Here is a 17,882-nt window from a genome sequence, read left to right on the forward strand (position 1 = left end):
GACGGGGTCCCCAGCATGGATGCATGCGTGTATGTGAACGTGCTGACGGCCACGGGCGAGGGTAAAGGAGCGGGGGGGGGGGTGATTTTAGCTGCAACGCGGTGTGCATCACTCCATCCGCCATCTGCAACAGAGCGTGCAGACGCGTATCCTCAACGGAGGGGAGAGACGTTTTCTCTCGGGACCCCACTCAAACGAATCACCGCGAGCGACCGTCCCAACAAGAGCGAGCGAACCTGTCTGATCAGGCCTGGCTATGGCAACCGCAGCACAAATCTCCCCGCCGACGCCGCACAACAACTAGACACTTGTAACGCGGAGACGGGGGCTCAAGGGTCGGCCTTTGTGCTTCGTTTTCTTTTCCGCCGACTCGCTGTGAAAGGGCGCTGGGAATGCGGTCTTCCACCGAAGCCTCTCATATTGCCCCCTGACACAAAGGCTCTCATGCACGGCTAGCCTCTCTCGGGGGGGGCAGAGGCTTAGCCGAAACCACCGGCCTCTGCGCGGCTATCGCGGCCGGTGTAATCACAGCAGAGATGAATACGGAGGAATAAGATTTCAGCGCTTCGCTGGCGGAGCTCTTACCCACGGCAATCAAAAGCTTGTTGGGGGGGTGAATATTGAGTTTCAGTTTGGACCCGAGGGCCCGCGGGCGGCTCTCGAGCAGGCCACAGTTTCCCTGTGCTTTGCTATTCAGAGCGGGATGGCCGGCTCGCTGCTCGTTTTCGGAACAATCGACTCTGTCTCACTCTGATGACCCCCCCACCCCACACCCCCCCACCCATCCATCCATCCACCCACACACACACAGCAAATATATTCCCACACATCAGCTGCTCCGCTTTTTGATTCCCTTTCATCCACCAGAACCATTTTATCTCTTTAAATGAGTCCTCGTGGTCTGACTTTAATTTCGACATTGAGGATTTTGGTTCGTCTCCTCCACTCAGGGTGTCCTCGCTGCCCTTGCCCCCCCCCCCCACGTCTTACCTCACGAGAAAATCGAGGCCAGAAAACATTCGCTCACCACCTCGGCGGAGCCGCGTCTGTGGTTTACCCAGAAATCACCGCGGGTGGTTGGAAAACTTGCAAAGATCTGTCTGCAATAAAAGTGGGAAATGACCCGATTTTCGAAGCGGCCATGTAAACAGCCTTACCGGATTATCTTTATCGTGGTAAAGCCAAACCCTGAGCAAGCATAACCTGATTAACACAGCTCGGATTTGATTTACTGCGGCGTGTACACGTAGCCAGGTTCGAGACTCAGTGGAGACGACTTCTGAAGAATACAAATACAGAAATAAATAACAGTTAACTCCCCCTTTTTCTCCCCAATTATACCCGGCCAACAATTACCCCACTCTTCTGAGCTGTCCCGGTCGCTGCTCCACCCCCCTCTGCCGATCCAGGGAGGGCTGCAGACTACCACATGCCTCCTCCCATACACGTGGAGTCGCCAGCCGCTTCTTTTCACCTGACAGTGAGGAGTTTTCCCAGGGGGACATAGCGCATGGGAAGATCACGCCATTCCCCCCCAGTCCCCCCCCCCAACAGGCGCCCTGACTGACCAGAGGAGGCACTAGTGCGGCGACCAAGACACACACCCACATCCGGCTTCCCACCCGCAGACGCGGCCAAGTGTGTGTGTAGGGACGCCCGGCCAAGCCGGAGGTCACAGGGGGATTCGATCCGATGAATGGATTGACTGCGGGTAAATTCGGCCTCGCGTCTCCTGCACACTCACACAAGTTTCTCGCTGGATGATCTGAAGGATCCTCTTGGCAGGAAGCAGGAAGTCAATGAAGCAGCGCAGGCCGTCTCCACGGTACTGTCTCTCCACCACGCTGAAGAGCTGCCACAGGACGGTGGCGGCAGTGGCGCTGAAGGGGGGGTACAGAGCCGACAGGGTACTTTGGATACAGTTATCCAGAGACTCGGAGTCCTGCAAGGAGAGACAAAAAACAAGTGAGGATGCATCACGCACAGTTGTTTCAATCTTCAACATCTCAAGTGTGACCTGTAGTATTGAACTCACGCCCAAAGCCAAAGTTGGAGGGTGCGTGTTAAGGGCGTTTTTATCTTGGGCAAAACCGAGATCGAGACAAATATGTGATGCAAATGCGACATTCCTCACTGCCCGGTTACAACAAACAACATCGCTAAAAAGGAGCATGTGTTATTTTCATTATTTTCATTTCTTTTTTTTTTCCTTTTGTGCATGGCCACAAGTGAACAGGTATGTGCAAACACAAGCACGACTAAATAAACACACGCGCCAGGCCTCCGGGCACGGACAGCCGTGCATGAGCGTGCACGGCCAGCCACATGCCAGGAAGCTGGGACATGGCAGGAAATGTCCGCCATGATGGTCTTTCCATCGGAGACAAGGGAAACACCTGGAGGGAGTGACGTCACTGTCGGCGGACACAAACAGCAGGACTGGAAAGTCCAGACTGGAAGGAGGGGGGGGGTTGGGGGGGAGTGGAGGGGTTCATAACCTCTCGCTGTAATAACAATCACGTCACCGCGGGCCGTTAACTCATTCATATTTGACCCAGAGCTCCACGCAAGAGCAGATAACGCTGAACCAACCCGGCTTATGGGGGACAGGTACTACAACTACTGTAGGTCCCCCGGCGGTCCCGAATGGACTTGACCCGGCCTGGCGGCCACCGGTTCAAACCATGACCTTCTCTTGGCGGTCCGGGCCAAGGCCAAACACCCCCCCTCCTCCGCTACCATCTGTCCTTCCCGAATGGAACACAACAACAGTGTTGCAGCAGCATCTGCCTCCTCTGATAACCACAGATAGACAGAGCTGCCAGGGAAAGTCCAGCAAGAGAGACTACATTGTAGTAGTGGTGGTGGTGGTGGTGGTGGGGGGGGGGTCCTTTTGTGGTACTTTTCTTTTACCTGTCTTGCACTTTCAAATAACTAAAGTTACTATGATCATAACTCTGTTCTGTGACTGTTACCGGGTAGAAGTCAGATCTGTATTTATTTACAATGCACCAGAATAAATAAAAAGGGGAGTGTAAGTAAAAGGGTGAGGAATGTGTTGGGAGTTGTCCCGTCCGCTGCCGTCAACAGGAGGGGAATGGCTGCACTGCTGCTGCCGCGTCGGTCCACACGTTGCAGCTCCGCCGCAAGACGGCCATTGTTGTTTACCTCCGTTAACGGCTGCGTGCCGTACGGCGTCCCGAAACAAAACCCTCTCAGTGAGACAAAGAAATAAAAAAATGTATCCGGGCGTTAGTCAGTGTTGCACCAGGGAGGAGACGGATAAGAAGAATAACAACAGTTTTTTTTTTTTTGACTAGCGGAAAACTAACAATGGGAGGAAAGCCATCGCTTCACAGTTTCGGCCCGGCCGTGGAGCCGTTCCTCTGGTTCTCAAGGTGGAGAGAACAGTAAACGTGCCACGAGGTTTTAAGAGAAAACAATTGATCAGAATAGCAGCGGCTTAAGTGTGAGTTCAACTATGAATCAGCTGTTTATTCAATCTGTTAGACAGGACCGGCTGACCGGGGAAGCCAACACCGCTGGGAAAATGGAGCAGGCGAAGACAATGACTGCTTTATGCAATATTTACGTTTGCTGAAGCGCTGATATGTACATTCCAGAGGAGTGGACTCGAGTCACGTGACTTGGACTCGAGTCAGACTCGAGTCACTAATTTTGATGGCTCTAGACTTGAGTTAATAAAACTGATGAAGACTTGCAACCCGACTTTTGACTTCAACACCAGTGACTCACGACTTGACTTGGACTTGAGCCTTTTGACTCGAAAGACTTGAAACCTTCTCCAAGCCAGTGGTGGATCTAGAGATTTTTTTCCTGGGGTGGCAAGACTGTGTCCCAGAGGTGGCAGTTGCCACCCCTTGCCACCCCGTAGAGCCGCACCTGGTGAGGGGGAGGGGGATTCTAAATCGGCGACTTCTGTTTGAGACGAGTGTGGTGCGGGTCTCATTGACCTTCACCATGCATGTACATAAAATATACTTTAAAAACATATTATCTGATTTATAAATGGGGTGGCAACAGGGGTGGCAAGACTGTCCCAGAGGTGGCAGCTGCCACCCCTGTTGCCACCCTGTAGATCCGCGCCTGCTCCAAGCACCCACCAAGTACAACCCAAGTATCTTTGCGAGTGCCCATGGGCATGTTGATCTTAGAATGAGGTGTGGTCCGGCAGATTTTTGGCGCACAGCTATCTTCAGGCGAAAGCGGCTGCACGATTGACCAACGAAAACCTAAAAAGATCCCAAAACATATTAAAATTGTCAATAAAACCTATATTGTGAACTGCAGGTGGACTAGAGTCAAGTGTGGAGGCTGCAGATTCCGCTGAAATGTCCTGCTCCGCGGGCCAGTGTGGGAATAGGACCGGAAATAAAAACAGACTTTCCGCAAGTACTTAAAAAGCTAAAAAGGTCACTGAAGTCATTTTTGGTCAGCTGGCGAGCTGCATCGTTTGTCCCCCCCATTAACTATCACTCGATTGGTGGGGGACGGGAGTGAGTGCAGCAGCCCCAGGAGCTTATCCAGGATATCAGGGACCGTGACTCCTGGGAAACAGTGTGTGGCTGCATTGAAGAAACAGATGTTTCTGATTATGGAGTCACCGACTATTAATATAGCTGGGAGAAAAAGGGATGAGGGGATGTCAGCTGTGGGTTCTCATGGCAGGAGAGTGCACGGTCAGCACTGTGTGTTGAAAACACTGACTGGGGATGGGGTGTCTGAGCAGGCGAGTGTTGCGGCGAGGCAGTGACATCAGCTCGAAGAGTGGATTTCCCTGCCGGTTCAGGGCAAGGAAGACTTCCAGAGCGTCTGATCACAGCCTTTTTCAGGATCTTATGATGGGAAAAGGAGGTCATTACACGGGATGGGGCCCTTGATTTAGCTTCACAGTGGAATGGACGGTGAGCCACCTGAACACTGCTAGCCACCAGGGGTGGGGAAGCGGCAGCAGTGTCGGTAGGCACCATTTTCGTACAGAGGTCTAGGTCGGGAAGAGTCAGAATCGCAGGAACATTAGTTGAGTGGACCGGAGTATCGTCGGACAGGGTCGCGTAGTGGTTGGAGAGGCTTAGGCGAGGCACCCCCGTGCAAGTCTCTCTTGCGACCGCTGATTTTCATAAATATCAGATCGCTGTCTACCAAAGCCTTACTAATAAATGACGTAATTCTTGAACATAGTTTTGATATGATTGGGTCATGTGAAACATGGCTGAAATGACTTTTTTTTTCTTTCCCTTAAATGAAGTGTCCCCATCCAACTGTATTTATATCCATGTAGCTCGGGCAAATAAACAATGTGGGAGTGTCACCTTAATATCCCCCCCCCCTTTTTCCCCAATTGTATCTGGCCAATTACCCCACTCTTCCGAGTCGTCCCGGTCACTGCTCCATCCCTTCTACTGATCCAGGGAGGGCTGCAGACTACCACATGCCTCCTCCGATGTATGTGGAGTCGCCAGCTGCTTCTTTTCACCTGACAGTGAGGAGTTTCGCCAGGGGGACGTAGCGTGTGGGAGGATCACACTATACCCCCCAGTTCCCTCTCCCCTTGAACAGGTGCCTTGACTGACCAGAGGAAGTGCTAGTGCCACGACCAGGATACATACCCACATCAGGCTTCCCACCCGCAGACACGGCCAATTGTGTCTGTAGGGATGCTCGGCCAAGCCGAAGATAACATGGGGATTTGAATCGGCGATCCCCGTGTTGATAGGCAACGGAATAGACCACTACGCTACCTAGACGCCCGTCCCCTTAATATTTAAGTCGATCTTCAATTTAACTTCTAAACTTGAATCGAAATTCAAATCTTTTGAGGTTCTCATTCTAAGTCCATCTCCCTCAGCCACGAACAGACTCTACTCAGTCCACATTGCAATGATATTCTATCGACCTCCTGGCCCTTACTTACTATTTCTTGAAGAACTGGGAGAATTTATCTCAGGTCTTGTTACTGATTCTGATGAGATTCTAATTCTTGGTGATTTCAATATTCATCTGACTAAGGCTGCTGATCCTCTATGTAAAGCCTTTCTGTCACTTGTTGATACTTTTGGGTTTGCTCAGTTTGTTCAAGAGTCAACTCACTGCAGGGATAAAACCCTTGATTTGGTTTTATCTAAAGGGATAGCTGTTTCTGATCTGAATGTCTTGCCAACCACATCTGCTGTGTCAGATCACTTTCTCGTTATATTTGAATCATCGTTGGTCTGTCCTGTTAATATTGGCACAGATGTAACTGCCACTCGTCACATTGGTCCGTCAACTGTAGGTGCATTTGGCCTGCAGCTGCCTGAAGCCTTGGCTCCTTTCACTGTAGAAATGGACTCTTGATTATCACTAGTGACTTAAATATGGCCCTCTCTAGTCTCCTCAATTCAGTTTTACCACTCACTACAAGAGCTAGGCGACTAAAGAGGCCTACGCCCTGGTTTAACGATGATACACGTGCTCTTAAGCAGCATCTTAGCATGAGTGTTTACTGAAATACAAGCGTGCTTCATTTGCTGCAAAAGTGGCGTATCTCTCTCGCTTAATCAATATTAATAAACATAACCCCAGATTTCTCTGTGACACTGTAGCTAAATTTACTAAAAAGCAACTGTTGTTAGCTGCTCTCCATTCATGGCCCGTGAGCTTCTAGACTTTTTCTGCAACAAGGTTCATGAGATCATAAACAAAGTTAGTTCTTCAACTCCAGCAACTCCTGCAGAACCTGTCTTACCAAATTCATATCTATGCAATGAGTCACTGACAGCTTTTGACCCCATCTCTCTTGATACTTTGACTAAGCTTATGTCAACTTCTAAACTTCTAAATCAACTATTTGTCTACGTGACTCTTTACCAGCAAAACTTTTTAAAGACCTCTGGCCTTTCCTGGGACCTACAATGCTAGACATTTTTAATTTATCACTTACTACTGGCACTGTTCCCAGCAGTTTTAAAACAGCGGTGATCAAACCTCTACTTAAGAAACCGCACCTTAATCCAAGGTCTCTCAATAACTATCAACCAGTCGCTAATCCTCCGTTCTTTTCTAAAGTACTAGAGCCAGTTATGTATCAACACCTTTCGACCTTAAAGAAGAAAACCATCTATATGAACCTTCCGAATTGGCTTTCAGGTCCTGTCAATCTAATGAAAGTGTTCTGACCTGAGTGGTGAACGATCTTCAACGTGCTATGGACTCTGATTCCACCTCTGTGCTTCTACTACTGGACCTCAGTGCAGCCTTTGACACCACTGATCACTGTGTACTATTAGTCAAGTCAATTTTATTTGTATAGCTCAATATCACAAATTACAAATTTGCCTCAGTGGGCTTTACAGCAACACAACATCTTGTCCTTAGACCCTCGCATTGGATAAGGAACAACTCCCTAAAAAAACCTTTAACAGGGAGAAAAAATAGGAAGAAACCTCAGGGATAGCAACAGAGGAGGCATCTCTCTCCCAAGACGCACAACGTGCAATGGCTGTTGTATTTACACAATTTACAAATACAATATTGAAAGAGGATAACCCTTATAATGGAATTATAAAATATATGAAGAATATGATGAGGAGGATGCCAAGCAGTGTCCAGACACCACCAGAACAGCCCAGGACCCAAGCCACATCACCAGCATCACCATGTAGACAAAAAAAAACACACACACATTAGTCACATGTCTGAATGACAGAAGGATATAACACTAAAACAGGATAACAAAATTATATGGATTTATAAGATATATAAAAAGAAAATGTGATGAGGGGGATACCAAGCAGTGTCCAGGTGGCGACCACCATCACCACAGAGACCTGGGAGGAGGACAGACTGCACGTGCACACAAAGCAGACTCACGTCACACCATTCACACACACACACACAAGAAGAGAAAGGAGAAGACATCATTCAGAGAGAGAGAAAAGACATGTGAGAGAACAGTTTGCAATAGTCAATAATTTATATACTATCTCGTCAGCAGAACAGGGGTTGGTAAATTCACTGAGACAGAAACCGACCCACCATGCAGTACATGTTGTGAAGCACTCAACTTAAAGACAGCTAATTGTAGGCTATGGCAAAAAGATGAGTTTTACATTTGGATTTAAAGGACTCAACAGACTGATTGTCTGATGGCAGCAGGCAGGTTATTCCACAAGAACGGGGCCAAATAGGAAAAGGTCCTGCCGCCTGCCGACTTCTTTTTAACTTTGGGTACACAGAGAAGCCCTGTATTTTGAGAGCGAAGAGCTCATGATGGAATATACAGTTTAAGGAGATCAGACAGGTAAGATGGGGCAAGCCCATTTAGGATTTTATAAGTCAGCAGAAGCACCCTGAAGTCTGATCTAACATGGATAGGAAGCCAATGATGGGAGGCAAGAATTGGTGTAATATGGTCAAATTTTTCTAGTTTTAGTTAGGATTCTACCTGCAGCATTCTGAACCATCTGCATACTTTTAGAACTAGCATGTGGCAGACCTGAAAACAGAACATTACAGTAATCAAGTCTGGATGAAAAATGCATGTATTAAGAGTCTCTGTGTCAGCCATGGCCAGGAAAAACCAAATTTTAGCTGTTACGTAAGTGAAAAAAGGCAGTCTTGATGATTTCTTTAATGTGTGTTTCAAAGGAAAGGCTGGGATCAAACGTAACACCAAGATTTTTGGCTGCCATACATTAGACAGAATTAATTGTAATTTGGTGCCTCTAGCATAGCTCTCTTGGCTTAAGTCCTACTTATCTGGAAGAACACCGTGTCTGGCATAATATTACATCAAAATTCCCTGACATTAAATATGGCATACCTCAGGGCTCGGTTCTTGGGCCTCTACTTTTCTCTCTTTATATTTCACCTCTTAGCCAAATTATACACAGTCAGGGAATACATTTCCATTGCTATACAGATGATATTCAGCTGTATGTGCCTATTAGGGCTGATGATCTTATTCAAATTACAAATTTAGAGGCCTGCTTGGCTGCTGTGAAAAATTGAATGTCACTAAATTTCCTGCTTTTAAATCAGATAAAGCTGAGATACTGGCCGTTGGCCCTGCTAGACACAGACAACAATTTGATCAAGTAACAATAATAATCAACAACTCTGTGATTTCACAAAATGTGGCAGCCAAAAAGCTTGGTGTTATGTTTGAAACCAGCCTTTCATTTGATAAGCACATTGAAGAAATCACCAAGACTGCTTTTTTTCCACTTATGTAACATGGCTAAAATTCAGTCTTTCCTGTCCATGTCTGACACAGAGACTCTAATATATGCATTTGTTTCATCCAGACTGGATTACTGTAATGTTCTATTTTCAGGTCTGCCACGTGCTATTACTAAAAGTCTTCAGATGGTTCAAAATGCTGAAGCTAGAATCCTAGCTAAAACTAGCAAATTCAACCATATTACACCAATTCTTTCCTCCCTACATTGGCTTCCTATCCATGTTAGATCATATTTCAAGGTGCTTCTGCTGACTTATAAAATCCTAAATGGGCTTGCCCCATCTTACATGTCTGATCTCCGTAAACCGTACATTCCATCTAGAGCTCTCTGCTCTCAAAATACAGGGCTCCTGTGTGTACCCAAAGATAAAAAGAAGTCAGCAGGTGGCAGGGCCTTTTCCTATCGGGTCCCGTTCTTGTTCAATAACCTGCTTGCTGTCAGACAATCAGTCTGTTGAGTCCTTTAAATTCAAACATAACAATCATCTTTTTGCCTTAACCAACACTTAGTTGCATTTAAATTAAATACTTCATGTCCTGTACTGCATGGCAGATCTGTTTCTATCGCAATTAATTTACCAAGCAATGTTCTGTCGACGAGATTATAGAGTACAGATAGATTATTGACTATTGCAAACGGTTCTCTTCTCTCAAGGCTTTTCTCTCACTCTAAATGATGTCTTCTCCTTACTCACTCTTCTCCTGTGTATGTGAATGGTCTGATGTGAGTCTCCCCCGTGTGCACGTATAGTTTGTCCTCCTCCCAGGTCTCCATGGTGGTCGCCACCTGGGTACTGCTTGAAATCCTCCACATCACATTCTTTATATATCTTATAAATCTGTATCATTTTGTTATCCTGTTTCAATGTTATATCCTTCTCTCTGTCCGATGTGTGACTAACGTCTTTTCTTGTCTCCTCTCCCGTATATGTGATGGTGTGATGTGAGTCTTCCCTGTGTGCATGTGTAGTCTGACCTCCTGCCAGGTCTACATGGTGATGGTGGTCACGTGGCTCAGGTCCTGGGCTATTCTGGTGGCATCTGGACACTGCTTGGCAACCTCCTCATCATGTTCTTCATATATCTTATCATTCCATTATAATTCTGTTATCCTCTTTCAATGCTGTATTCTGTAAATTGTGTTTTATTCTGTACACGCAACATCAACATTGCACGTCCGTCTGTCTGTCTTGGGGGAGAGATCCCTCCACTCTTGCTCCTCCAAATGTTTTTCTCCCTGTTAAAGTTTTTTTTTTTTTAGGGAGTTGTTCCTTATCCGATATGAGGATCTAAGGACAGGATGTTGTGTTGCTGTAAAACCCACTGACGCAAATGTGTAATTTGTGATATTGGGCTACACAAATAAGATTGACTTGACTTGTAGAAGTAATGTTGACAGTAGTAGCAGTACTAGCATTGATAATAGCAGGGGCAGATGTAGCAGTAGTATTGGCAACAGTAGTGGCAGTGACAGCATTGGTAGCAGTAGTAGAAGATTCAGTAGTAGTAGCAGCAGCAGTAATAGTAAATAGTAGGAGTAGAGGTATAACTTACAGAAGATCAAATTTAGCATTGCCTACACTGAACCTGTTCAGGATGTGGGTCACCTGGCTGGTGGGGGACGTGTGAACGTGTCCCAGCAGAACCGCTGTGCCGATCAACCTCAGCCCTGCCTCCCCTCCGCTCCGCCAGAGGAATGCGGTGAATTCTAACGTGCGGCGCTGTATGTCTAGTCTCAGACGCTCAGCGCTGCCCTCACTGATGCCAGGTGTTACGAACCAGCTGGCTGAGCGGCCGTGAGCTGGGGGACCGGGCTAATTAATGGCTTTAAGATCCAGATGGGACGCTGCTGTGTCTCCTCACAGTAGAAACAGCTGTTCAAGAGGCACAGGAGCACAGGGAGATGAACGCTGCTGCAATAAGTGGGACGACCCATATCGAACAAGTCGCTATGAGGCAGAAAACCTGAGGGGCTTGATTGTTTGTCATGCTCTTGTACGCATCAACGTGAAATACGACCCGTTTGGTTTCCTAGAGAAAACACACTTCATAACAAGTGAGCAATTCAGGAAACCAATCAGTTAATCTAAGGAGAATCAATTGTTCACCGAGAAGACGCCATTGAATTAGCTGGCTTTGACTCCGCAGCTTTTCCGAGTAGCGTTTCCTGATTTTGTTTGAGTATGTCAGATCCACCGGTGGTTTACAGGTCAGCCTCATGTCGGCAGGGTAGTTGTGCAGTATTTGCCAGCCTGGCGAATACTTTGACATTTGATATTAAACACGGCGGACATCAGACGAGAGACTTACAACGCCGCCTATAGCCACCGCAACTGTACAGCGAGTGTAAACTGAGTATAAACAGTTTAAGGCGGCAGCAGAGTATTAATGCGATAAGGTATTTCTCAGTACTTTTCAATTTATGTGTGAAAGAGAGAATTGTGGGTAAAAAAGTAATGAAATGGAGAAATGAAGACGTGTGTCATACTAAAACAGAAAAAGGTGGAAAAGACTGACAAAGAGAGAGACACACAGAGAGAGACACACAGAGAGAGACAGACAGAGAGCAAGAGAGAGAGACACACACAGAGCGAGAGAGAGAGAGAGAGACAGACAGACAGAGACACAAAGAGGAAGAGACAGACAGACAGACAGACAGACAGACAGACAGACAGACAGACAGACAGACAGACAGAGACACACACAAAGAGCAGAGAGAGAGACAGAGTGAGACACACATAGACACACACACAGAGACAGAAAGAGACAGAGAGCAAGAGAGAGAGACACGGAGAGACATACAAAGAGAGAGATAGAGACACAGAGCAAAAGAGAGACAGGGAGAGACACACAAAGAGCAGAGAGAGACAGAGAGACAAACAGAAACACACACACACACAGAGACAGAGAGAGACACAGACAGCAAGAGACAGAGAGACACACACAGAGAGACAGAGAGAGAGAGAGACATAGAGAGAGAGACACACACACACACACACACACACACATACACACACAGACAGAGACAGCGAGAGAGAGAGAGAGAGAGAGAGAGAGAGAGAGAGAGAGAGAGAGAGAGAGAGAGAGAGAGAGAGAGAGAGAGAGAGAGAGAGAGAGAGAGGTGGTCACAGACACATTTAGTGGGTCAGGGACACAAAAGGAGTTGCCTACCAGGCCTCCAGTGGAGCATGAAGCCACCGGGGGGAGAAACAGGAGAGCCTCGATGCCCCCATACAGGCCCATCACTAAACAACCCGCAAACCGCTAACGGCTAGCCGTCTCACAGGCTGCGGGGCCGACAAAGGCCACAGGTTGCTCAGACCTGCCCCGCCGCCAGGTGCCAAGAGGGCCCCAAAGGAACCGAAGTGAGACCCCGCCGCCCCAATCTACTGTCTCATTCTGCTGCTGAGCCTCACAGATAGGCAGAAATCGAGAGGGATAGGTGAAAAGAGGGGCTGCGGGGGGGGCGGGGGGGGGGGCGGTGGGTGGAGGCCTGTGTCTGGGCTCAACTTTGTGTGAGGTCTGGTGGGATAACAGTCCTGAATGGAAAAAAAAAACGGAGACAAACGCTGAGGCGCCTCAAGCTAAATACAGCCTCAGAACCACGACGTCCCAGCTACCTCTGTAAGCTAGCGGATAACAGAGTAACGACGGCGCTGTGTGAAGCGCCGCTGCCGCCGCCGCCATCAATGTTATCACACCCGATAAACGTTTGACCCGCAAAGCTGCGGCAGCTTGTGTGACTAACCCAACCGACGGCCTGACAGAAAGAAGCCTGGGTGGCAGCAGGGGATAAACAAAGATGAGGGGCGGGGGTGGGGGTGGGGGGGTCCCAAAAGTGTCGAGTGTGTGCCCACCCACCTAACAGTACATACAGCTCTCTAAATAAAGCACAGCGGTGGAGCCGGTGATGATTTATCGGCTCATCGGTCACGTTCCAGCATCCAGATCCGTTTTATTTGCCGAGGGAAGTCTGGAAATCCCAGGAATCTGACTTGATGTGACACGCAAACGCCAACTTATTCTAATACGCATGCAGGGCTTGTGTTTTCGGCACGCCGGACATCGGATATCTACGCACGCGGGTTACAAAAGTGATAAAACTGGGCTGGTTTACGTGCTGTGAATCAAGTCGCAGGGCGCCTCTTCCGTCCATCGTCCACGGCGTGGTCGATTTAGGGGGCGTAAAGAGGGGCGTTATGCAGAATAAAGGAGGCGGGCGGGGAGCGGCGGCCCACGCGGCCCGCCGCCGCCATGTGGTTTCTGTACATTCTGTGCAGATTCCCACGTTTGCTTATCGCAGGAACTCGATTCTCGTCAGCGCACAACTAATGACCTTGTTCCGCAGGATGTAAGCAGCACCGGACCGGCGTATTGTCTCCACGGCAACCGCTGACGGACCTGCGCCGAGCCTATAGAGTGTTACGTCATCGCAACGTGCTGTATACAACACACACACATACACACACAGAGATCTAAAGTTGGCAGTACAAAGAGGGGGAGGCCACCAGGGGCAGAATCGATTTAAAGAAAAAAGTGATTGGCACTCTTCTCAGCCAATCAGAGAGGAGATGAGGACCGGCAGCAGAAGCAACAGAAACCAACAAAGTGCAGCGATGTCCCGCCGGGGTAAATATAGGACAGGTGCAAAACTGCTCCCAGACAAGTGGGAAGCTGATAAAGGGGGGACCTGTTTGGACGAGAAGGTAGACTCTCTGCAACTGAAAAAAAAACCCCACACACACTAAACAGGCCCGTTGGTCAACACATTGTGCGATGTTTTCACTGGAAACCAAGAAACGGTCTCGGCGTGACCTCCGAAGGGAGCACGGCCGGTACAACAAACAGGCAAACATCTGATAGCCGGAGACAAAACTCAGCTGAGCGCACAAGGGGTTCCCAGCGCAACACAACCCGGCCAAGGTCAACGGGAATCAAGGAAACCGGGATCGACGCGGAAAAAAGACGAAACCGCCGCCTGCCTGGGCCCCGTTTGACCTCATGGCGGGGACGTAAAGCCGGGGCTGTCTGATCCGTTCAGCCTACCGCGCAGGCAACACCCGGCCGTGTGAGCAAAAGGACGCCGACCCACCGAGTGTGTAGCGGGACGCGACACAGACGACCCCCGGGACACAAAACAACGGCCCCGGGTTCCCTGGGAACCGGTTTTACATCCAACACCGGAAGACACAAGGAACCGGGGGGGGGGGGGGCAGAACATTTCAAAACGCACACACACACACACACACACACACACACACACACACACACACACACACACACACACACACACACACACACACACATAGCAAACATAGCAAAACCCCAGCGGAGACAAACATCATAACACAACTGTACTTCAAATGCACCACATTTAAAATACAGCCTGTCAAATCATAATGAAATAATAACAATTAAATAACCATAATAATGAAATAATAATAATGAAATACAATAATGACATAATCATAATGAAATAACAATAATGAAATAACAATAATGAACTAATCACAGCGGCAGAACAATACTCGGCTCTCGTTTTCCAGCCCCTACCTTAATACTCAAGTAGTTGTCACAACTCCGGGACTTGGCTCTGGAGTGCATTTTGCCCATTGACAGCATTCAGGTGCCGGTGGGAAAGGAAGGGGGAGGGGGGGGGGAGGGAGGAAAAGTCCCCCAACTTTGATCAATAAATACGTCACATCAACTCCAACGGATCGGATAGTAAATCCAGGGTGGACGCCGAGCCGCGAGTCATCTCTCTGCTACGGTCACGTCTGATGACGTGCCGGCGTTTCTCTCCCGTCTTCCAGCTCTCCTGCAGGGCAGCCTGAGCAGACTGAACTGCAGGCTGGAGCGTGAGAGAGAGAGAGAGAGAGAGAGAGAGAGAGAGAGACACAGCGCACTGGCTCCCCCCCTCCTCCCTCCCCCGCTTCTCTCTCTCCCTCTCTCTCTCTCTCTCTCCCCCCCACCAACACAACCTCGCCCGCCCTGCTGCCGCTGCTCGGCTACTGAAGCCTGCTCCCGGCTGGATAATGCACACTGATGCAACTTCCCCTTTTGCAATTCGCACAACCACACACTACCTGACCTGCACACCCACAACAACCCCCCCACCCCCACCCCGGCCCCCTCCAACGCCACACAGCAGGGGCAGGGCCCTGACCAACTACACCCCCTCCCACTGCCCCCTTGACCTCTTGCACCCCTTACCTCCATCAGCAGCAACACACACACACACACACACAGACACACACACACACACACACACACACACACACACACACACGCTTCCCTTTCTCCTCCTTCAATGGTCTCTCTTTGTCCTGGCCACACATACAAATGGACTAGTTTCAGCATACTCTGACGCTTTTTATAAAAAAAAAGGAAAGGGGGGGGGGGCAGAGAGACAAAGAAAAGAGAAAGAAAAGGAGACATCAGCACAGGGCGGCGGTGGTGGCGGCGGTGGCAGCTCAGGTCATCCAACACGCCATGATGAGTGTTCACTTCCTACAGCCGGCCGGGGAAAAGCCGACCCTTTAAACTGGCCCACGCCGGAAACAAAGACGTGGGACGGGTTCCAGGTGAAGAGAGGGATGCGGCAAGGTTGCCTGTGATGTGAAAGTCAAGGTGGTTCTCTCGTGATTCAAACTTGACTTTTGCATTAGAGAAGATGACACGGAGGGAAAAAAAGAAAAAGAAAACGGAGACTACTGGGGTGATTTGTCAGCGTTCCTTGACAACAAGACTGGGAAAGTTGACGAGGCGGCCTCAGTTCATAAACGCCACAACAAAACAACCAAAACAGAAACTGGAGGCCTCAGCCGGGTTTTTGCGGGCTTGAACGCGGCAACGGACAGTTTGCCGGAGGCGGACGCCGGGGTCCTTCCCTCTCGGTTCAAGCCGATCCAAAAGCCAAACACAGGAAGTCGTTGTTCAGGAGAGCATGCGTGCTGAGAATGAGGTCTTTGTGTTGAAGATGTGAAGATGACATTAAGGCTGCCTGTGTAAACAGAGGCGGTAGTGAGGATGGGTAACAAGGTTAGGTTATATTTAGACAGAGCCACTGGACTCTGCTCGGACGCCATTAGCCCCAGACGGGACTATGACCTGGCTCGGGCAAATAAACAAACAAACAAAAAGAACAACACAAAACAAAACATGAGGTTTGTCTTTGGCCATCTGTCACACAGACACACACATCCTGCTTCGGTTGTTACCTGGGCTCAACAGACTCTGTATCCGACGGCTCGGATGGTAAAACTATAAGAGGACTCGCACAAGTCACATTTCCTACAAGTCAACTAGTCAGTCTGATGGGAGGCCTGTTATAGAATAGAATAGAATAGAACAGAATAGTCTTTATCAGTCATTTTGTACATACATACATACAAATGAAATGTACTCTGCATTTAACCTATCCTAGCTGTATAGCCAGGAGCAGTGGGCAGCTGCAGCGCCAGGGGACCAACTCCAGTTATTTCTTCAAATGCCTTGCTCAGGGGCACTGACAGGAGTATTAAACAGGCATGTCTTTTTTGATGGTGGGAGGAAACCGGAGCACCCGGAGGAAATCCACATAGACACGGGGAGAACATGCAAACTCCACATGGAAAGGACCTGGGACGACCTGGGGCTCGAACCCAGGACCTGCTTGCTGTGAGGCAGCAGTGCTAACCACTGGGCCACCGAGCTGCCCCAAAACAAGGGCTCGTCCCGGATTATTTAGGCCCTTCTTGTGAAACCACGACCACACCTGATTTCAAGGTTACTACTTTTACTTTGCAACCTTGTATGTAAATTATGCAACAATATATATACATGTACAATATATAGAAAGTAATAAACGGGCCCAAAAATAAAATGCTGTGAATGTCTCTTTGTGTGAATTTTAAAGTGTCCAAAGTCTTGAGTCGAAGGTGGAATCCGAATCTGACCCGTTGGGGTCAGATCTAGTCAAGTCAGTTTTGTCTAAGAGCACTTGGAATCTGAGAATGTCTCAGGATGACGTGCACGTATGTGTCACTGTGCCACTCAGTCTGACTGGCACAGTCCTACCACAAGGCCGACGGTGGCCAAACTCCTGTTCTAGTAGGTTGATCCGCAATCTTGGAAATCCAATTTGGGTAGCTCGCCATCTATTGAGATCGGGGTCGTCCCTGTGGTGGTTCTTGATGGAATCAAAAGACCTGACCTGTACAGAAACAGGTTCAGCTCTTCTCTATTCTGTTTGTTGTACAACACAATCACTCACTCTAAATTCAACAATGTACTGCTGAACACAATACATTCATGTAAATATTCAATTCAAATACATATGATCAAATTATATAGTAATATCTAATATATAAACTATATTATCTGGAACTACTCAACATACTGCTAAATGGTGACCCATAACCATGTATGGCAACAGTACGGCAACAGTTGGCTACGTTAACCAACATTAGCTAGGTCCAACAATACACAGTGAATTAATTTCCGCCTATTTCCGATTGCAGTAATATGCAAATAGTACTATTAAATTCACTCTTTAACCTTCCCAAACGGTTCCAGTTCCAACATACAATATCTTATAAACATACTACATTAATTACTAATGACATATTGGCACGAAATTAACTTAAAACGATCCACC

General features: G+C 48.3%; 1 protein-coding gene across 2 annotated transcripts in view; it reads right to left on the bottom strand.

The window, feature by feature from the left end:
• The window catches only part of zgc:158766 (uncharacterized protein LOC100009641 homolog), a 51,743-nt gene extending 36,645 nt beyond the window's left edge, over window positions 1-15,098 (bottom strand). For both annotated transcript variants that reach the window (XM_056286289.1, XM_056286290.1), the window contains exons 1-2: window positions 14,798-15,098; window positions 1,745-1,942 (exon numbers count right to left, since the gene is read on the bottom strand). In XM_056286289.1, the coding sequence (XP_056142264.1) occupies window positions 1,745-1,942; window positions 14,798-14,866 (267 nt within the window). In that variant the 5' untranslated portion in view covers window positions 14,867-15,098. The remainder of the gene's footprint in view (window positions 1-1,744; window positions 1,943-14,797) is intronic.
• Window positions 15,099-17,882: the final 2,784 nt, after the last annotated feature.

Source organism: Lampris incognitus, chromosome 9, assembly GCF_029633865.1.
Source record: "Lampris incognitus isolate fLamInc1 chromosome 9, fLamInc1.hap2, whole genome shotgun sequence".
Classification (NCBI taxonomy): Eukaryota; Metazoa; Chordata; class Actinopteri; order Lampriformes; family Lampridae; genus Lampris; species Lampris incognitus.